This window comes from Quercus lobata, chromosome 5, assembly GCF_001633185.2.
Source record: "Quercus lobata isolate SW786 chromosome 5, ValleyOak3.0 Primary Assembly, whole genome shotgun sequence".
Classification (NCBI taxonomy): Eukaryota; Viridiplantae; Streptophyta; class Magnoliopsida; order Fagales; family Fagaceae; genus Quercus; species Quercus lobata.
This window is the reverse complement of record NC_044908.1, coordinates 55,811,233-55,834,037: the sequence shown is the minus strand read 5'-3', so window position 1 is coordinate 55,834,037 and position 22,805 is coordinate 55,811,233. Positions and strand designations below refer to the sequence as shown.

The 22,805-nt window shown below is 37.3% G+C and overlaps 1 protein-coding gene across 1 annotated transcript; it reads left to right on the top strand.

Annotated features, from left to right (window-relative positions):
* Positions 1-7,242: 7,242 nt before the first annotated feature.
* On the top strand, positions 7,243-22,804 carry LOC115989623 (ornithine aminotransferase, mitochondrial). Its single transcript, XM_031113413.1, has 11 exons — positions 7,243-7,330; positions 7,604-8,153; positions 13,020-13,128; positions 13,610-13,840; positions 16,207-16,366; positions 16,560-16,615; positions 17,386-17,538; positions 18,914-19,011; positions 20,996-21,076; positions 22,106-22,339; positions 22,565-22,804. The coding sequence occupies exons 2-11, from the start codon at positions 8,005-8,007 to the stop codon at positions 22,725-22,727; spliced, it is 1,434 nt and encodes a 477-aa protein (XP_030969273.1). The 5' UTR covers positions 7,243-7,330; positions 7,604-8,004; the 3' UTR covers positions 22,728-22,804.
* Position 22,805: the final 1 nt, after the last annotated feature.

Genomic DNA, 22,805 nt, shown 5'->3' with positions numbered 1-22,805 from the left:
TCCTTACTATTTCCTTCTCTTTCATCTTTTTCCAAAGAAGGTTCTTATCGTAACATGAGCAGTATTGGGGCAGAGATTGGAGAGACTTTGAAGACGAGTTTAAAAGACGTCTGACTATTTACATATCTGTACTACGGATGTTATTGTTGCTTAGGCAGTTCACATTTTGTATAGGCTTGTTTGAGCCCCTCTTTGTACGTTATAATAATTTTTCGTATTAATAAAAAATTGTTGTTATTTCATTTCGCATATTCTGTCTCTTTGTTTTTATAAATTTGCAAATGCTGCTCGACTTAATAATATCGCATCTAAATCAATGACGACTACGACCAAAATACTTAATAATAAAAAGATGTCGCCATAACTCCATAATTTTAATAGAAGTGCTTGGCACAGTAAGGTTGACCAGTGAAAAGTAATACTTACCCACGCTAGCCGAGGAGAGAACCGAAGGCTTGATGCCGTGTGAGAAATAACCATCTGAAGACATATCACCTGCCAAATGAACAACCCTCTTAGGCTACTGAATACTGGGGCGTCCCACCACCGTCCTTACACCTTTGTTGGCCTTAACCTTTTATGGTGTTTAAGCCGTGGATGGAGTAACCTGACATTTTTATCAAGTAGCCCATCTTACGAAATTCAAACCTTTTCTTATCCAAGTAGTTGGTTTCTCCCATAGGCTTGAGTCCGAGGACCATACAAGACCTTGGTTCTGTCCAAAATTTATAATAATTCTCTTTTTTAGTTGATTTCCTCACAGGCTTGAGTCCAAGGACCATACAAGGCCTTGGTTCTGTCCAAAATTTGTAATATTTTTCTTTTTTAGTTGGTTTCCCCACAGGCTTGAGTCCGAGGACCATACAAGGCCTTGGTTCTGTCCAAAACTTGTAATAATTTTCTTTTTTAGTTGGTTTCCCCATAGGCTTGAGTCCGGGGACCATACAAGGCCTTGGTTCAGTTTATCCCTTTTCCTTAGGTATCTCACAAGTTGCCGAGCAGGAGGTTGTCCTCGGCAACGGTTATTCCTCGGCGTGGGCCGTAGTCCGTGGGCCTCCATGCTGAACGGGCCTAGGCCGCGAATTTACTAGGCCCACAAATTAAGAGGCATTTCCGTAGTCTTTGATTATATGGTACTTTTTGGCGTCCCAGTGTTCGAGGTGCGCCTTCTCGAGACTCCTTTAACCTCAGGGTTGCAGACGACGTTGGGAATCGAGCCAGAGACATTTTGTCTGTAGCGTTCCTTGGGACGCTGCGTGAATTAAATGCCACCGCCTTATCTTTTAACATAGATAGGAGAGAAAGTTGCTTTATCCACGCACAAATCCTTTAGTTTCCTTCCTTAGTACATCATGCTTGAGGCAAGGGTTGGGGAAAAGGAATTCTCTCCGCCACTGAGGCGCCGTGTCCTCCTGAGACTCAAAGTAGTGAGGTACGGGCAAAGGAGGCATAAATTCAAGGGAACACTCCGTTTCGACAGAGGGGAAGGGGTGTTCCTCCCTCTTTCAGTCAAAATCCGAAGCAGGTTCTGTTCATGCCAGAATCTTGGCGTGTCAAAAGAAAGATTCTTCGCCACCAGCGCCTCTGCCTTGTTGCAGGCCAATTTTTGGGTGAAGGCTCCTCAACTTCCGGCTCCCTGCGCCTTTCCCTCAGCGGTGTGAGGCTCAAGTTGGGTTCTTTTGCCGCCTGAGTTATGGGCGTGCAAAAGCATTGAGGAGGAATAAGGTCTCGGAGCAGTAGCCAACCTCTCCTCTGTGCTACCTCCTCGGTTTTATCTTCACTCTCGTGTATTTCCCTTTACTTACGTAGTTAGCTTTAGTGTAAGTTTGTTTCAGCTTTTCATTGTACACTGTACTGTTCCTTTGTCTTAATAAGAGATGTGTTTATTTCTTTATACATACTTTTCTTCTCTGCAACAACTACTTTGTGCATGAGTATTCAATGTAAGCTTGCCCTTAATGATATTCCGGGCAGAAAAATGCCTTAACATAGATTCCTACTGGTTTAAACTCACAAATATTATCAAGTATAACAATGGTAATCCTCAATAAATTAAACTCTTGGAACTAACCGGGATAAGCGCTGAGTGCTGCGCGATGCATGCTAGACCAATGTCCGAGAGGGTAGCCGAGTAGCGAGGGACTTTGATTGTGTTTTTGGGTAATGAATTGCATCGTATCGCATCAACCCCTTTGGTACTGGGGATCCGAGGGTAGACCGGAGAATCCGTGCACTTAAGGGATTAACCCAACTGTTAACGAGGAGTTATCTTCGGATGGATTCTGAGGTTTATGCGCCATAGTTTTTTTTTTTGAGATAGTTGGTTTCCCCATGGGCTTGGGTCCGAGGACCATGCAAGGCCTTGGTTCTGTCCAAAACTGGTAAGATTTCCTTTTTGTACTTGGTTTCCCTAGAGGCTTGGGTCCGTGGACCATGCGAGGCCTTGGTTCTGTCCAAAACTTATAAGATTTCTTTTTTGTACTTGGTTTCCCCATAGGCTTGAGTCCGAGGACCATGCGAGACCTTGGTTCTGTCCAAAACTTATAAGATTTCCTTTTTGTACTTGGTTTCCCCATAGGCTTGAGTCCGTGGACCATGCAAGGCCTTGGTTCTGTCCAAAACTTATAAGATTTCTTTTTTGTACTTGGTTTCCCCATAGACTTGAGTCCGTGGACCATGCAAGGCCTTGGTTCTGTCCAAAACTTATAAGATTTTTTTTTTTTTTTTTTTTTTTTTTTTGTACTTGGTTTCCCCATAGGCTTGAGTCCGAGGACCATGCAAGGCCTTGGTTCTGTCCAAAACTTATAAGATTTTTTTTGTACTTGGTTTCCCCATAGGCTTGAGTCCGAGGACCATGCAAGGCCTTGGTTCTGTCCAAAACTTATAAGATTTTTTTTTGTACTTGGTTTCCCATAGGCTTGAGTCCGAGGACCATGCAAGGCCTTGGTTCTGTCCAAAACTTGTGATTTTTTTTGTACTTGGTTTCCCCATAGGCTTGAGTCCGAGGACCATGCAAGGCCTTGGTTCTGTCCAAAACTTATAAGAGTTTTTTTGTACTTGGTTTCCCCATAGGCTTGAGTCCGTGGACCATGCAAGGCCTTGGTTCTGTCCAAAACTTATAAGATTTCTATTTTGTACTTGGTTTCCCCATAGGCTTGAGTCCGAGGACCATGCAAGGCCTTGGTTCTGTCCAAAACTTATAAGATTTCCTTTTGTACTTGGTTTCCCCATAGGCCCATAGTTCTGTCCAAAACTTATAAGATTTCTTTTTGTACTTGGTTTCATTGAGTCCGAGACCATGCAAGGCCTTGGTTCTGTCCAAAACTTATAAGATTTCTTTTTTGTACTTGGTTTCCCCATAGGCTTGAGTCCGAGGACCATGCAAGGCCTTGGTTCTGTCCAAAACTTATAAGATTTCCTTTTTTGTACTTGGTTTCCCCATAGGCTTGAGTCCGAGGACCATGCAAGGCCTTGGTTCTGTCCAAAACTTATAAGATTTCCTTTTTTGTACTTGGTTTCCCCATAGGCTTGAGTCCGTGGACCATGCAAGGCCTTGGTTCTGTCCAAAACTTATGATTTTGCTCTTTTTTTTTTTTTTTACTTGGTTTATTTTTTCAACCATAAGCCCCTACCCCAGGGCGGGGAAAGTTGGCTTGAGGCTGGAAGCCCCTAGAGATGCCCGCGCCCTTAGTACTGCGAGACGTAGCCCCTAGCAGAAGTTTTCGTCGGAGCAACAACTATATGTCGCCGGAGATGGAGGAGACCACATAAATTTTTGCTTGCCAAAGAGTTGATTCCACCGCCACCTGCGCCAACGCACAAGCTTTTCCCACAGACGGTGCCAATTGTAAGGACACACTTCCTTTGCGGCCCAATAATGTTGTTGGGCTCGCACACGAAAGATCTCTCACAATATGATTTGTAGAGAGTGGGCTAGAAAAGCTTGGGTTTGGTCATGGGGCGATGTTCCGGTCCTGATTTTAGAGGAAGTCCTGTAGAAAGAGGAGTTGGGTTTGAATATCTAAACCCAGTTGCGTCGTATCTTGTGGGATTGGGCTCCTCGGACTTGACCCGAGGACCATTGCGGTTTTCCCTGGTTACCCGACGACGGGTCTTTTTTATGATCTGCATGTGTTATTAGGATGTTTCCGCCCATGGAGCCCTTTTGTCTGGAGGTGAGATCCCCCACCAGACTCACTTGCTTCTTCTTTTATACTAGCCTGTGTTCGCTGTCCTTCGTCCACGTGTAGGGTCAACCTTTACGAGACTGACCTTTGTCCCATTAGTCCCATCCCAGAATTGTTGGGGATGGTTGATAAAACTGAAGAATACGGCTCTGTCAGGGGCAGGGCATTAAATGGCAATGAGAGCAGCTTTCCCGGATATTCTTAGATTCCCTTTTCAGTTTGGCCCTATACCAGTTTTACCCCTCTTTTCCGGTGGGATTCTGGATCTGCCGAGGACTGAACTGTCCTCGGCTGCCTCCCAAAACTGTTTTGTGCTCTGTATTGTAGAGCTTGGGCCACAACTCTCCTCGGCTTGGGCCTTCGGATTTTCCAGGAGCAACTGGGCCTGGCCCTTAAATTATTGGGCCTCACTATATATATATATATATATATATAATTTAGCTACAAAATTGATTGTAGCTTAAAGTTATAACTTTACTTAATAAAATAAATATTAATACATATTTTAAAAAATCTAACCGTTGAATTGCATGTTCCTTACACTCTTAATACACATTTCAAATTTTATGTTAATCAGATATTATATATTATAAGATTTATAAACTTATATTTTATACATAATTTTAAACTACAAAACTAACAATCTAAACAATTTATTGATAACATAACTATTGGTATTTAATTTTCTAGAAATTTTACAAGTGTGGAAGATATAAAAAGAAAATGTAATCCAGTAGTGGAATTTTCAAAATTTACCACCAATAAAAGATATTAAGTAAGATTGTAGTCTTAGACTACAATAAAATTATATATATATATATATATATATATTTATATATAAACAACCAAACTAATGGACCTTGTTTTAGGGATGGGCAAAGCAAAATGAAAATGACTACACCAAAATATTTTGTTCCCGTAAGCAACGTGGAAATGATCTTTCATTGGTTGATCCGTTGTTGTATACTTGTATATACTGTATAGGGTTCGTTCTGCACGTCTACCACTTCATTTCTAAGAAATTGTCACGTTGTCCAAAAATGTGTGAGGCTTTCACTTGCGGCGGAGTAATGGAGTGTGAGTGTGTGACTCATTTTTGTAGCTATCTTAAAAGCGTGTAGAGAGAGAACGTTGTTTAACAACAAAGTCACGACAAGAGGGGTCTTATTTACTGTCCTTGATAAGAAAATCAGGGTGGACATCATTCCTCCCATTATTTTATTTTAACTATCGATTTTAAAAATAAATATTAAAAAAAAAAAAAAAAAAAACCCAAATCAAAACAAAACTAGAAGATTATCCCAAAAATAGTGGTGCTTTATTGGATGGGCTTTCAGTGGTGGGGATAATGGGCTTTGGTCCTGGTGCTGTAAGAAATATAATAGAAAAATAAAAAGGAAAATTAATAAAAGAATTAAAGCAAATGTGGATTTTTTTTTCTTTCTTTTTTCTTTTCTACATTAACAAAACATCTTGGTTTTAACGCATTAAAACTATGATGTTTTGAGATGAAGTGGCACTTGATGGATACATTATCAATGTATATATATAGTGGAGTATATAACACTAGGCATACCGAAATTCAAATTTCAAAACGTGAGACAAAATAAAAATAAACCTAAATTTTAAGAGTATGAATTACTATTTAGTCAAAATAGAAAAAGAAATAAAGCCAAACAAACTGCCATTGGAATTTTTTAATTGAGAGAGAGAGAGAGCAATCAAACAGGCAGTCATTTGATTTTTTACCAAAAACAATTCGATCCCAATAACACTTAGGCCTTTGTTACATTAAAAAAAAAACTTTTGGGAGGGACCAGCAACCACAAGAATGGAGTGGATGAACAATTTATTTCCTAGGCTATTGGACACATTTAAAATTTTTTTGGAGTGAAATATAATTATTGACCCAAAGTTTAAAATTTTATATATCTATTATACTATTTTATGTTATTTTTAAATTTAAAGAGGCTATGGCTAGACTTGGCAAAGGGTTAGGTTGATCGTGTTTGGGTTCAAGATCGACTTGATTCATTTGGATTAGAAATGGGTCATTCTAAACAAATTACAAAACTTATGATCTTACTCACTCTTTTCATAGTTAGGTTAATTGATATGACACATATGTTGATAGTCTATCTTTTTCTTCTTTTTAATAAAAATAAAAGAACAAATAAGCAAAGACACTCAAACAGAAAAGCTAAAATTAGGCTGATTTTGGGTCTACCTGTTTTTCATCGATCTAAAAATTACTAGCTGCCCATATCAATATTTTCCTTTAAAGTTTGGACATGCTATAGCATTTGGGCCAATTGTGTTATGATCTTAGTATTCCCATATTGCTTTGGTGTAAGTTTAAAAATGTTTATATAAGTTTTTGGACACCCTCCTTTTGCAAATTGGTTTTCAAGGGTGAATTCTATTTTGGGTTCCTAACATTTGGTATCAGAGCTAATTAAAAAGAGAAAGTGCTACCAATCACCAAGTTAGTATGAATACCCCTTGAAATGTATTGGGGGGGGGGGGTGTTAGGGTGTTTTTGCTGATACAAGAAGAAAAAAAAAAAATTAAATAAACAAAAGGGTTATAAAAGAAGATATTTAGGCTAATATATTGGACCAATGTATTTTTTTTTTAACCAATTGAATTAATATATTGGATTTAATAAAATATATAAATTTTAACGTCCCTCTCTCTCTCTCTCACGCTATATATCAATATTAATTGGCACTAAAATATCATGTTCCTTAACCAAATCAAAATGGTCTCCCTACCGTATTGACAAATTTGTTTCCATATGGGTGTGTACAAGTATATAAGGCTTTAGATGCTTGTTCTGTGCAAATTTGTCTTAAATTTTTTTTTTTTTTTTGTTGTATTTTTTTTTTTTTGCTGAATAAAATTTGTTGTTGTTGTTGAGAATCCGTTTGTTTGATTACATATCTAACTGCACATGATCAGAATCCTTTTAGATGTCAGTATAAAAAACAAAACTTCTTTAAGCGGATATCATCATATCACTGAACTTTACACGCTGTTGGGCTTATTACCTAACATTTTGCAAAGGTTGGTGAGAAGGGAGAGAAGGATGCAAGGATTTTAGGACCAAACTTTTCAACAAAATCCATGAAAACATTGAAAAGGTCAGAATTTTACCCCTACAACTTAGTAAAACTATATATTTTTTTAAGTAACTCTCACTTGAATCTACTGGTACTTTACTATTCTTATTTAGTGGGAAAATACTGCGTTTGATTCCTCAGTACTTTCCCCTAAAAATAAAAAGTAGTGGTTATTAGAAATTGTGCTCCGTTTCCAATTCACAAAAAATGAAAGCTATTGGTTACCATTGCTTTCACAAAATTATTTATCAAAAAAAGTTTAAAGTCTAAACTTTTAAACTACTTTCTTATTAGATTACCATATTATAGCATGTGGGAGAATCAAGGATAAGCTTTGGAAAGCGTAACGAATCGCCGCGTGCGTGACGCAACACAAAACAAGGACAATGAAAGGAAACGGTTGAGAGGGAAAGAAAGAAAGAAAGAAAGAAAGACAGACCCAATACGCAGTGTCTGATTCTATCTATCCATCCATCTATATATATTCCAAATATTCCAATACGGCAATATATAATAGATAAAGATAGAGAGGAGCATGAGGAAACTGTGTGTGTGTGTGTAAGCAATGGTTAAATATAAAAAGAACATCATTCCCGACATTCTTTTACATTCCATGAGCGTGTGTTGTGTTTGTGCGTCAGTGTTAAAAGACTAGAAACTAGAGTCTAGAACAGAGATCTGAACAAGCTTCTTCCATGGCGAGCAGGAGAGGTTTGCAATCAATATTGTCACAAAGGATTTGCAGGGGGGGGAGGAATTTTGGAGCTGTCCCTGAAGCTACTGCTGCTGGTGGTTCCTCCTCTCAAAAGCTCATCAACTTTGAGCATGAATACAGTGCCCACAAGTGAGCTCTCTCCCTTTTTTCTCTATCTACATCGAACTTCGGTTTTTGATCTCTTTTTGATGTTTTGCTTTCTGGGTTTTGCTTATTTTCGTCTAATTCTGGACTCTGAATGTGTATATACGCGTGATGGATTATATAACATGGTCAAGACTCGTGCTTTCTGTGCTGATTTATTGTTGTTGATACTCATGAAATGAGCAGATTAGCTGTCTTGAAGTAATTAGAACTATTTAATTTATCAGGGAGAGGTGTGATTAGACAAAACACAGGATCATTTAGCCTGATTCAATTCCTTGAAGATCTGAATTTTTGTTTTTTTGATTGGAAAAAGTTACACACACCTAATGGGTCTTGAACCCACGACCTCACCATCTGCTTGCCAGTTGAAATGGAGCTCATTGGCGAAGGTCTGAATAATTATAACTGATTGTAAAGAAATTTGATTTCTATCATGCTATGTTCTGAAGGGTATTCTAAGACTACCTCAGATTTTTAAGCCTTAAGGCAGATGAAGACTGGCAATTATCTAGAAAGTGACATGGTGCAAGGCAGTTGGTAAAATCATTGTCCACATGGTATCTGTCTGCCCACCTTTGTTGGCCTTAGCTCTCACAAGGCAGGGCCTTCTTACTGAAGATGGTTGGGACTAGAGTTACCTTACTTGCCTTGTGTTATATGCATGCAGAGGAAGTAGGAAGTAAATGTAGTGTTTCACTTGAATAAGCGAAACCTTATCTTTTTGCTAGACAAGGTACTGAGTCTTGAGTCCTAAGATGAGTTAGCGGTGAGTTGGTTCATGGTTTTTTGATAGTTGAGTAAACTCTAATCTGGAGGCTGGATTTCTTTGAATTAATCCAGCTCTTACTTTTTTTTTTGATAAGTAAGAATGATATATATACGAAAGGCTACTCTATGCATGAAGAAGCAAAGAGCAAACCCAGAAAATACAAGAAAAGAAAACAGAGAAAAAACAAAAAAGAAAACCAAACAACACATTAATTACAAAGAGAAAGAGAGCTAAGGAAAGAAGGGGGAGAATCACTAGTCGTGAGTCCCCAAGCCCGAGACCAATCAAAAAGAGTTCCACTAAAAGAAGCAAGCATCTGAACACTGGAACTATCCAAATCCTCAAAAGTCCGCCGATTCCATTCCTTCCAAATACACCAAAGGATGCACAACGGAACTAAATTCCAAATCTGAGACAAGTGCTTCCCCAACCAATTTCACCAAACAAAAAGCAAATCTGGGATCGATCTAGGTATAATCCAAGACAAGCCAAAAGTTATAAAGACAAAGCTCCATAACCGATAAGCCATCTCATAATGAAGAAATAAGTGGTCTACTGTCTCTCCACAATGTTGGCACATAATACACCAGTCCACAAAAACCAATCTCCTCAATTTTAGGTTATCACCCGTTAGGATCTTATTCCAAGCTACACACCAAACAAAAAAGGAAACTCGCCTAGGGGCCTTTGCTTTCCATATAGCTTTCCAAGGAAAGACAATTGAGGGAGAGTTCCTTAATTTGTTATAATATGACCGGATGTCAAAATCCCCATTAGGCTTCAACTTCCATCTCATCCGGTCTCCCACATCCATTGGAGGAGTATCAGCTCCCAATATATGAAGAAAATGCAGCCCTTCATCCATCTCCCAATCATTAAATTCTTGAATAAAACGAACATCCCAAATTCTTCTATCCTCCGCCCCCTGCCTTGACAAAGAAGCTTCTACAGAAACCTCCTTATCAATGGCAATACTATACAGCCTTGGGAAAGCCAAATGAAAAGGATGATCCCCATGCCACCCATCCTGCCAAAACCTCACTCTATTACCCAACCCAACAACAAACTGACAATTTTTGCTAAAATCCTCCCATCCTATACGAATACTTCTCCACAAACCACACCCTTGAACTCCCCTACCCAACTTTGAGTTCCATCCCCCCTATTCTTCCCCATATTTTGAAGCTACCACCCTTCTCCATAACCAATCCTCTTCCTTCCCAAACTGCCATAACCATTTCCCCAATAAGGCCTTATTGAAAGTAGTAAGTTTCCTTATCCCCAAGCCACCATTGGCTATAGGCGCACAAACTTTATCCCATCCTACCAGATGAGTCTTGCTATCACCCTATAGAAGGTCCCTTTGCAACTTTTCAATTTTATTGGCCACATGAGTAGGGATTGTGAATAATGATAGAAAATAGGTAGGAAGACTAGATAGTGTACTCTTGAGTAACATCAATCGACCCCCCTTAGACAAATCCAACTTCTTCCACCCAGCTAGTTTCCGCTCAAATTTTTCCAAAATAGGATTCCAAATTGAAGGGGAGTTATGTGAAGCCCCCAACGGCATACCAAGATAAGACATAGGCAACTCTCCAACTCTGCAGCCCAAAATTTCAGCTAGGGTATGCACATCATCAACCTCTCCTATTGGAACCATTTCACTCTTACTTGCTTCTTTGTAAAACTCTCTTTCAAGACACACAATAGGGAAGGAAACTCCTTTGTATGTACCAAAGTGATATCAAAGACTGAGAATGGATCAATGAGTGGAGCATTTGGAGCAAAATGGCAGCTCACTTAGTACCAACCAACTACAAATTCTTGAGATGATCACTGACCTTTTGCATTCACTCTGCACCATGAAGAAGGTGAGAGCTTGCAAGCCCCTCCTTGAGGACACCATGGAGTAATGTGGAGTCTCCGGTTAGGAACAACACTCACTCTTATTCTCCTAGATCATTCAAAATGGATTTCACACATTTCTTAACAATTTCATGGGAAGATTTTTTTCAAGGTGAGGATTTTGTCTCTATTGCAAAAGGACAATAATAGCGAATTCCATGACAGTTCACATGAAGGTTTCCCATAAGTCATTACATTGAGTCTGAGCCAACTTCTATTGGAGAGAACATATCAAACAATTCATCTAAGATTGTGACGTTTGTCTACAACATAAATTAGAGCAACTGTCACATGCTGATCTCTTGCAACATTTGCCTATGCCAGATCGGTTATGCATGGATATTTCAATGGACTTCATTGATGATTTACCTATTTCTCAATAAAATCTACCATATTTGTTGTTGTTGTTGATTCTCCATGTACTCCCACTTCATATCAATTGCACATCCTTACACAGCAGTTAGTATTGCCCAAGTTTTCTTTGATAACATTTTTAAATTGCATGGGATGCCTTGAACCATTTTAAACAATTCATTAGATAATTCAATTTCAGTTCATCCTGTCTCCCTCAGACTGACAGGCAAACTGAGGTAGTCAATTGAACTGTGGAAATGTATTTGAGGTGTTTTTACTAGCTCCAAACCAAAGCAGTGGGTGAAATGGTTGTCTTGGGCCGAGTTCTGCTACAACATAAGTTGGCATTCTGCATACAAAAGAACACCATTTAAGGTGGTGTATGGTAGAAAGCCAACTTCATTGTTAAGTTATATCAGAGGCACAGCAAAGGCTGTGGCAGTTGAGCAAGAGCTACTGCACAGGGACCATATTGTTAAAAACTTGAAGGTAAACCTTAAGGAGGCTCAAGCTCAGATAAACAAGTCTACTATTTGCATCACTAAGAAAAGTGGGTGACTGGGTCTATTTGAGGTTGCAGACCTATAGGCGAGCCTCAGTATCTTTGAAATGAAACCTCAAGCTAGTTCCACAATGTTATGGTCCATTTAGAGTCTTTCAGCAAATTGGCCAGGTAAAGTACAAGCTTGAGCTACCCCCTGAGTCACAAGTGCATCCTATATTTCATGTGTCCTTGCTCAAAGAGAAGATTGGAGCTAAAGTGTCCTCACCACCTTAGTTACCGTCGGTATTGGATACAAACAATAATTTGGTGATCAGGCTTCCAGTTGTTTTATATCAGCAGATGTGGATTGTTTGGACATCCTTGTGAATTGGCGAGGATTATCTCTAGCAGAGGCCATGTGGGAGAGTCTTGATCATATGAAGTTGCAATTTTAGAATTATGCCCTTGAGGACAAGGGTCATCCTAACAGGGGAGGGAGTATTATGTGCATGCAGAGGAAGTAGGAAGGGAATGTAGTGTTTTGTTTGAATAAGAAAAACCTTAGCTGTTTGTTAGATGTGGTAGTTGTGGTCATAAGGGACTACTGAGTCTTAAGTCCTGTGTTGTGTTAATGGTGAGTTGGTCCATGTTTTTAGGATGGTTGGGTCTGTTTTTCAGAATTTGAACATTAAGTATCTTTGTATAAATTGTAAGCTTTCCATTTGAATAATATCATTGCGTTTATTCTAAATCAAAATCTAATCTGATGGCCGGATTTCCTTGAATTAATCCAACTCTTATTTGCTTGTCTATAAAACTCTCTTCCAAGAGACAAAATATGGAAATAAGCTCCTCTGTATGTACCACCTTGATGGTTGCATAGGGTGAATGTTGTACTCTTAAGTCATTTGCATTGTTGAAAATGAAAAGTGCATAGTGTATAGTAAAGATAATGGATGCCTAGTTGGTGGATCATTTCATTGTCCATCATGCAGTTTTTAATGGAACCTTGATGGTTGAATAGGAAAAATGTCGTACTCTTAAGTCTTTTGGATTGTTGAAATTTGAAAATGAAAAGTACATGGCATATGGTAAAGATGATGGATGCCTAGTCAGTGGATCATCACATTCTCCATCATGCAGTTTTTAATGGGTTCTGTAAATTATGATTTTTTTTATTTTATTTTTTTATGATTGTTGTTTACTCCAGAAGTCTGCAGTGGGCTATTTTCTGGCTGATTTTCATGTATAATGCCCTTCTGTTGGAGTGATTTATTGAGTATTTCCTCCTGAGAACTTACTTAACTCATCCACTTTTCTGGATGAACTGCAGTTACCACCCAGTCCCCATTGTTTTTTCACAAGCAAAGGGATCATCTGTATGGGATCCAGAGGGCAACAGATATCTGGATTTCCTCGCAGCCTACTCTGCAGTTAATCAGGTAAGAAGATTGAACAATTTATGATAACGTATGTCACTGCACCAGTGAATCAACAGTGCTTTATCTCTACTATTTCATAAACAAGCAATCTCAAAAGTTGAGATACGGAAAATTTCATCTGCCTTTGTAAGTTATCAAATGCCATAAATTTTTCTTGCCAAAATTCATTTCCAAGTTGAAATATGGAAAGTTCCCATTAATTGTATTCTTGACAATATCATTGTCGTGCTTGGTATTTCAAAATCCTATTTTGTCTGATTTTTGCAAGTCACTGGCACAAGCTTTTTGCCTCTACACCTGAATATACCACAATGCCATTGGAGTTTATGAAACTTAGAAGTCCTTAAGAAGTGACCAATGCCTCTTTTTTTTTTTTTTTTTTGTTATTTATATTTGTATCTGTATCTGTATCTGTATATGCATCTGTATTTGATTTGAAATGGAATCCTTGTTTTTCAACTCTGTAGCTTCACTGCTGTAGGGTCATTGTCATCCAAAGATCATGAAAGCGTTGAAAGAACAGGCAGAAAGGCTTACTCTCAGCTCTCGAGCCTTCTATAATGATAAATTTCCAATATTTGCCGAGTATCTGCAGAGTATGTTTGGCTATGACATGGTACTTCCTATGAACACTGGTGCTGAAGGTGTGGAAACAGCTCTAAAGTTGGCAAGGAAATGGGGTTATGAGAAGAAAAAAATTCCCAAAGATGAGGTAGGTGCCAGGATAATTACGCTTATTTTGATAACTATCTTAATAGTCTGCTTTCATTATTTCAAATTATTGGATATTGAGGCAAGTGAACTCCTTTACCTGAATTAAGGTTACTGAGTACTATAGTTGTTTTTGTCTGTCTGACTTTTTTATTTATAAGGTTTTTGTCCATCTTTACTTGATTGTTCGTAAATGCCTAATGTAATATGTACGGGTTGGGAGTGATCTGATGTATGATGTCAAGTAATACATGGAAAAGACAAGTAGAGGAAGCTTAGGGTAGAAAATTTGAGGTTTTCCTTTTTTTACTGCTAATGATCTTTCAGAAGGCAAGCAGCAGTGGCAAAGCATCTTAGGTTGTGGGAAGGAATAAGATATTAAGGAATTCCAAATATATATGTTAATATTAGTTTTAAATGTAGAAAGTATAACTTTTTGATAAGTAATAAGGATTTATTGATAACAAAAAGAGAGAGACACCCAAGTACACAGGAACTATACAGGGGTGTACAAATCAAATACAAAAATTACATAAATCGAGAAAATCCAAAAAAGAAGAAAAAGGATGGTTTCTCCACACTGAGAACCAGTCCAATAAGGCTCTGAAAAAAAGAAGCTTGAGATCAGGCATAGAACGCTCATTGTCTTCAAAATACCTATTATTTCTTTCCTTCCAAATACACCACATCAAACAATGAGGAACAACCATCCATATATGTCCATTGTGATGGTGACCAAATCGACCTTGCCAGCAAGCAAAAAGCTCAACAATAGACATTGGCATAACCCAACAAACTCCAAATAAATCAAAAACCATATCCCACAACTCCAGAGCAACTGGGCAATGAAGGAATAGATGGTCAACGGTTTCACTGTTACACTTGCACATATAACACCAATCCAAAATGCAAACCTTTCTTTTCCTTAAATTGTCAATTGTCAAACATTTCCCCAAGGCAGCAGTCCAAACAAAGAAAGCCACTCTAGAGGGAATCTTCTACTTCTAAATGCTTTTCCAAGAGAAAAACTGATCATGTGGCCAACTAGAAGATGGTAGTACACACTAACCGTAAACCCCTTACTCTTACAAGGTAGCCAGGCCTCTCCTGAGGATTCTAATCACAGACCTACCATGGCATGCTTAGAAAGAGAAAGGCGATAGTAGCATTAACATTGTACTGCTGTGTCCATTGACCAACAAAATCAATAACCCGTCAAGGTGCAGCCTCAATTTTTAGGTTTTAACTATGCACTTTGTGAACATACGCTCCTCCTCAGAAAGTATAAGTAATTAATAAATATATTGAGTTGTTACCTACTGTGTTTTGTGTGTCACTATCTTAAAGTCTAGTTGCTCTAGTGTACTTTCCCTCATGCAAGAGGCTGATATATCAAGTGCAAGGCGAGCTTAAGTAATCAGCATGTGTCTTCAAGATGTGTCACAATTTGAAACATGGACTCTGTGGGATTGGGCTAAAATATTGTGGCTTTGGGCTTATTTGCTTCATTTATCCTTGAGTTAGGCTATGAGGCCTAAACTTAGAATATGTTTGTAACCTATGATTATGATTATTAGAGAAAAATATACTTATATATGAGCACTTCATATTGGTCTCTCTATTTCTCTAAGATTTATTTGAAACAGAACTTTAATAACTACATTGGTTCCCTCTGGATAGTGGATGCATCAATTTATATCCTTACTCTTGTCAATGTAGCTCCTCCAACGGTAACCTCCTCATTACTGCTGCTGTCTTCAGTCTTGGTACCGTCTGACAAAAACATTCTAGCTTTCTTTTTTCTTGTTCTAGATTGGCACTACCTTTGAAGGATCACAAAATTCATTGCTTTCTTATTTATTTATTTATTTTATCTTGTCATGGATTGATATTAACTTCTGGATTTGGTAATGCTAGTAAAAGAATGTAGCCAATGAGCTCTAACTCAAACAATACCTTATTCCTTTGTAAGAGTGAAGTGGAGGGTGAGGTTGTGGGTTTAACATCCATTGGTTGCATGGTTGCATTAGTAACTTACCAATAATAATAATAAATAAATAAAAAATTCTAGTGAAACAACATACAAAGCTTGATGTTCTAAAACCTTCTGTGTTTCTGTTGGAAATATGAACTTTTTTAGATAGTTATGTTTTTCTATTTAATTTGGTATTCTGACTCCTTCTATATAGTTAAAAGCTAGCAGTTATTCTTGCTTCTGTTGTGTAGGTTTACTTTGAGTTGTAGTTGTTAATGGGTGCTTAATTGTTCTTCCAGAACTTGTACTTTCTCTATTTTGGTAAATGATCAATTATATGGACAAGTTGAGTTTACTATTTCAGACATTTTACTCAAGAAAACCTTATGCAGGCAATTATTGTCTCATGTTGTGGCTGCTTCCACGGTCGCACGTTAGCTGTCATCTCCATGAGTTGTGACAATGATGCTACCCGTGGTTTTGGACCGTTGTTGCCTGGCCATATTAAAGTTGATTTTGGGGATGAAGTTGCCCTTGAGAAAATCTTCAAAGGTTTAGATTTACTAAAATTTATGTTTTATTGGTTCTAGTTGTATTGTACCCAAAATTGAGATAAGTTATCTTATTTTTTATAAATCATCACATGCTTCAAACATTCTTTTGTGATCCATCTGAACTGCTTCAAAACCGTAGAGGAGAGTTTATTGAACTATTGATTATAGCGCATTTCTGTTATTTGTTGCAGAAAATGGTGATCGAATAGCTGGATTTCTGTTCGAACCCATTCAAGGAGAGGCTGGGGTATGTGTTTTGGAAATGAATATTTTCTCACTTTAGGGCTATGATATGTGTTACAGGGACTTGGGTATATCTTTTGGTGCAAGGTTGTGCCTGACTCTTAGATCTGTCTTGTTTCTAAATCATAGAACTAGGACATGGCTGATGGTTGGTTACTCCAATTTCTATTTGTCTAATCTGTTTGGCTAAAACGAATTGTTTATGGACTGTAGTAACATGCCCGTTATATAGACATAGATATCTCATCTGCAGGTAGATTAGAGAATTTCTAGTAAACCAGGAAGGTACTCTCCTCTTACTTGTTTGATACACTTAAAGAATATGTGCTTAATTTCTAGAATATCCAATGAATATCCCATACTTTTTTTTTTTGTGAGTTCTGTACCTAATTGCTACTTTCAACAATTGACCGTTTAATGCAGGTGATGAGAGAGCAACTTTATCCAGAGCTATTGTGTCAAGTTGCTCTGAACCACACATTGCAACCATGTAACACTGGCAATGGGAAATAACCAACTTTGTTTAATTAGTTTTTAAGCTTTCTTAACATGTTTTCTGGTCAAATCCATTGACCTTTCATCAAGAATTGGTTAACAATTTCATATCAGTTGGTTCTTTTTAACTATGACTATATGAAGCTCCCTATTTTTTTTAGGCACTGCCTCCTTTTCTTAGTATGTTTTTCCTCTTCTTTTTGAGGGAAATCAAGGTCCCATCCCTCCAAATTTTGAATTCTTTGTTTTCTTGAGAAATTTTTTTATTTATTTTGGTAGGTTGTAATTCCTCCAGATGGTTATTTAAAATCTGTCAGAGATCTGTGCTCAAAATATAATGTTTTAATGATTGCTGATGAGGTGCAATCTGGCTTAGCACGAACAGGAAAAATGCTGGCTTGTGATTGGGAAGAAGTGCGCCCAGATGTAGTGGTGAGCACCCCCCATCCCCTCCAAAAATCTCTCTCTCCAGATTGTTTATAATTTTCATGACTTTTACCAAGTCTTAGATGTGTATGTAGAAACATTTTGGATAATGATGTTTACTTGAACCATTATACTACAATATGATTGCAAGTTACACCAGGAAAATTACCCATGTTGTATCCCTTTGATTTGTCCATGTTAGCCTCAATTCTGTATTCACGAATCAAGAGGACATGACACTCATATGGTCATTTTCTCCATTTTGGATACATTGTTATATCTTGTTCAAAAATCTGTACGAAGCTGGGTTGCTAAGTATTGGTGTATTGTCCACAATTCAGTATCCAAATAAAATATTTAAATTTAAGTATCCTGTTACATCTTTAGGGGTTGAAATGAGCGGCCTACACATTATGAAATGACGGCTCTGTGTGTGTGTGTGTGGGACTATGAAGTTTTCATACTCTATTCAAAACTTTGATGATTGCATTGTCTATTTGCAGAAGCTTTTTATACCACCATTTTATTTATCATAGCTATGAATTTGTAATGGAATTATGTTTATCCACCCAACTAATTTGATCATACAATACCACATAAGAAGACTTTGGAAGAAAAGTTTTAAAGCCTTAGGAACTTGGTTGTTTTCAGAAGGCCATAATTGCCATCTATTGGACTTGTACTTGAAAGTGGACTTTTACTATTCCTTGTCTATATGCAGAACTACCTTCAAAGTGTTTTTGTTATAGCTATGAACTACTAATGCCAAGGAACTCTAGATCAAATAACACCTAATATTGGGATGGAGGGTAAGGTCACAGGTTCAATGCCCACTATGTGCATGCATAACTTATCAATAAAAAAAAAAGAAAAGAATGAACTTATAAATTCTGATAAACTTCTTCCTATCCACCCATAACCAATATCTTATTATGAGATTCCAAAAATCGTCACACAAGACTGAATAAGACAGCTTTGAAAGCGAAGAATTAAAATTTTGGTAATTGGTTCTTTCCAGAACTATGGACTTGTACTTGAAACAAGAAAAGCATACTTTTAACAGGATTCACAATAGAATTGCGTATATACTTTTTTGAAGTTAACCTAACATTTGTATTCTTTGTTTTCCCTGCCTGAGAAAATTCTTGTCTCTTTGCATTGTATTCCTAATGTGTCTTGCATGATGAAAAAGAGATGTCATATCTGAATATCTTGTCATAGAGGCTAAGTTTGAGAGATGTGAAATGCAATTTGCACAGTATCTTCATTACTTCTTTCTTATGCTTGGGAGGCATTTTTTTGTTTAAACTAACTTAACAATCTTATTGAATACTCCAATGTGATACAATATGTATAATAACTTTTTCGTTTTCTTTTCCAGATACTTGGAAAAGCTTTGGGTGGTGGAGTGATACCTGTAAGTGCAGTGCTTGCAGACAAAGATATAATGCTTTGTATCCAACCTGGAGAGCATGGAAGGTTTGCATTTATGAGTACTTGTATTTCATAAATGATTTGTTTCTTAACCTACTTACTATTTTATGTAATCAGCCTTTAATTTCTAACTCTTGTCCATCTTGATCTAAAATATTTTGCCTGGACACATTACAACACCCATTTATATATTCTGATTCAGAAAATGTTTCCAAGACACGTGGCTCCAGTTTTGTAAGGATTTTTTTTAATAGTGCATACAAGTGGAAATGGTCAGGTTTGATTTACACATAGTAAGTCGATTCACTTCTAGTTATATGGCATAGCAACCAAAAAAGAACAGAGTCAAGCCAATCAGGATAATGATGCAGTAAGGTTTTAATGGTTCAACAGTAATGCACCTCACTTTGGATGGTTGGCCAGTTAATTCTAGTTCTGCAAATAACATGCAAATTTATGCAAATTGTACATAGACAAGCAGTGTTTTGTAGAACAAAGTACCTCTTGGAAGAAACACCATAATAGATATTGGACATGATATGGTTAAAGTTCAACCTAGAAAAATACATTTCTCATTCTCGGATTGGGGTTCTGTCTTATTTATAAGATGCTTCCTCCTAGATTCATTTTGAGGGTTTGGTTAGAAGTTGATAGATCTACCTTTATTCATTCCTCTTGGAAGGGTGTGGTTTCCTTCTCCAAGTGACATAATCAAAGCAGTTATATGGCTGTTCCCTCGTGTCTAATGGGGTTTAATAATAAACCATATAGGTTTTGCAAATTTTTCTGTCTTTAAATCTTTCATTTAAATAAAAGAATGCTATTGAAGCTGTAGTGAGTGAACAATCCTAGAGCACTTAGATTTGAGTTTTTTAATATCATTGTGGAAGGTAATAACTCTACTGATATTCTTTTGTTGCAAAGGAGATAGGGGTCTTGGGATACTTTTAATTTCCAAGGGAGTGATTGATTTGTCACAAGTGTTTCAAGTGTTTTCCGCTTTAGTTATATAGAAGTGCTGAAAAGATGACTGATAAAATAGCATAGTGAGGAGCAATGACCGTGGATTATTTCTTTGGAAAGATATGCCACACTGAGCACCTTTCACTTATCAATTTTTTTAGTCTTTTTCTGTCAGTTAAAATTTTTTGTATTTGTCTTTGCATTTTTGCTGTTTAAAAACTTCTATGCTGCAGCCAATGAGCCTTGACTCAAATGGACATTCTCCTCTTGAAAATGTGAGTGGAGAGCTAGGTTGTGTGTTCAAAACCCACCAAGTCAAAGTAGATGTGCATGTCACGACCCAAGAAGAGCTAGCTGTATTTGTGCTATACCCCAAAGGACTAGTTCGATCTAGTAAACACCTGGTGTGGGATTTAGCACATGCTTGCACAATTACTCTTATCCTTTCCAATCCATGTAATGTGGGGTATCACAATCTCACCCACTTAAATTCTTGACATCCTTGTCTTGTCCCACTCTGTGTTGTAGTGCCCTTGAGCCATATGGCATTACCAGGTTGGCTTTAATACCGTTTGTCACAACCAAAGGTAGCTCTAGCTATATCTGCACTATACCCCAAAAGGACTAGTCAAATTACAATTGAGGATACTCTTAATCACTTATATAGCCTAGTTCGACCTTGAACACTTGATGTGGGACTCAACACATGCTCGCACAACACACTTATCCAATCCAATCCACATTACCTAAGATATAATAGTGTAACTTACCAATAAAAAACAAAATCATGCTGCATGATTATGCCTTTTTTTTTTTTTTTATATTAAAATATTTTCTTTCTGTTTCCCAAAAAAGGAAAAAAAGAAAAACATTTTCTTGAAATTGCTGTTTCTATTAGTCTGAATCTAAAAATTCTCTCCTAAAGTTGTTTACCATTCTCCATTAATTTAATTTTTACTATCTTCAATATTTTTTTCTTTCATTTTAAGTCAGCCATTTTCTTGGTGTTGCTGTTGGGATATATTATATGAGAGCTCACACTTCTCTTATTGTTCATTACTCACAGTACCTTTGGGGGAAATCCATTGGCCAGTGCAGTTGCCATCGCCTCACTAGATGTCATCAAAGATGAGAAACTTGCTGAGAGGTATCAAATCCACTGCCTAATGTTGTATCATGAGATGATATAAACAAGTAGGACAATAACAGCTACATTGTTATTCCATGATAGAAAATTTATTTTCTTTAGTGGCTTAATTATCTGGAGATTCAGACAGTATTAAGATTTCTTACTATAATACTTAATACCCGATTTTCTATTTAGCAGAAACCAATATATTTATACAAGAATGATGCATTTGATGATTAATGGAGTTTTCTCCATTTCTCACTTCTATGGATTATATTCATCCTGACATTTCTATTCAAGTATCTGACTAACTTGCATTTCTTGTTTACCCAAAACCCAAAAAAAAAGTGTCTAACACGTTCCTGGTAGGAATGGCAACGGGACAGGTTTGAGACAGGTATCTCCTTCCTGTGACCCACCCGGCAATAGGGAATAATCATCCCAATCCAACTTATAGCCCAAGGCAAAGGTGGGTGGGACAGGTATTCCCATGGGTGTACTATTTATGGTAGTTTAAAGCTGAATCATTAACTAAATCATACATTTTGCAACTATGTTTATTCAAGTATATAAAATTGCTTTGACTGACATCCTGCAATGAAGACACATATATATACACAATCATCAATTTGAGAACCATAGAAGGACAAAGGAAAGGAGAAAGCAGTAGTCAGCTGAAGAGAGCTTTCACAAGGCTCTCAAAAGGCCAATGTAAAAAATGTGGTGGAACAACCATTTCATCTGTATTATGGTTTGGAAAATAATACTTGTTTGTACTTTATGCAATAGCTTCTTTGAAATTTCCTTTTAAAACTAAAGCCCAAAGGTTTTAGTACTTAGTAGAGCTTCCATCTTTCAACTCAATCGGATTACAAATTGGGGTTTTTCATAAATAGAGTTTACATAAATTTAGGCTTTGAAATAACTATGCTTTCTTTTCCCAGATTCATCATGTATATCTATGGCTGCCTTCATTATTTTTTTTTCTTTGTTTTTTTATCCCCATTTGATGCATAAATTGTCTCTTGATATTTCTCAATTCTATAGATCTGCCCAACTGGGACAGGAGTTAAGGCATCATCTACTTAAGATTCAGCAGCAATACCCAAACTACATACGGGAAGTTCGAGGTAGAGGTCTGTTCAATGCTGTGGAGCTCAACAGCAAAAATCTGCGCCCTATTTCTGCATATGATATCTGCCTACAGTTAAAGGAGAGAGGAGTTCTTGCTAAGCCCACCCATGATACTATCATCCGATTAACTCCTCCTCTCTCAATAAGGTAAGGAAACATGCTTGGTGCATGTTCAAGATTTTCATGTCATCAAAACTTTCAGGTTGTTTTCATTGTGCTTTTCTTTCACATAGTTGACATTTTAGTGACTGGGAAACAAGGTTGGCAAGTGAGGGGACTTTTGGGTATCATACACCAAATAGATATTACACTAGAATGAATAACTGTATTTTTTTAATAATTGTATGACTTATATTTCATGTATATTTTCAGTTTGGATGAACTCCAAGAAGCCTCAAAGGCACTGAGTGATGTTCTTGAGCATGATCTACCAAAGATGCAGAAAGCAAAGCCAGAGCATGTCTCCCCAAATAGTTCTAACATATGTGACCGATGTGGCCGAAACTTATATGCTTCTCCAGATGAAGATAATTGAATAACATGTACATTACTTCTTAAGGCAATCAGTTGCTGAAATTGATATATTATACCTTTACCATGGATTTTCTGAAAT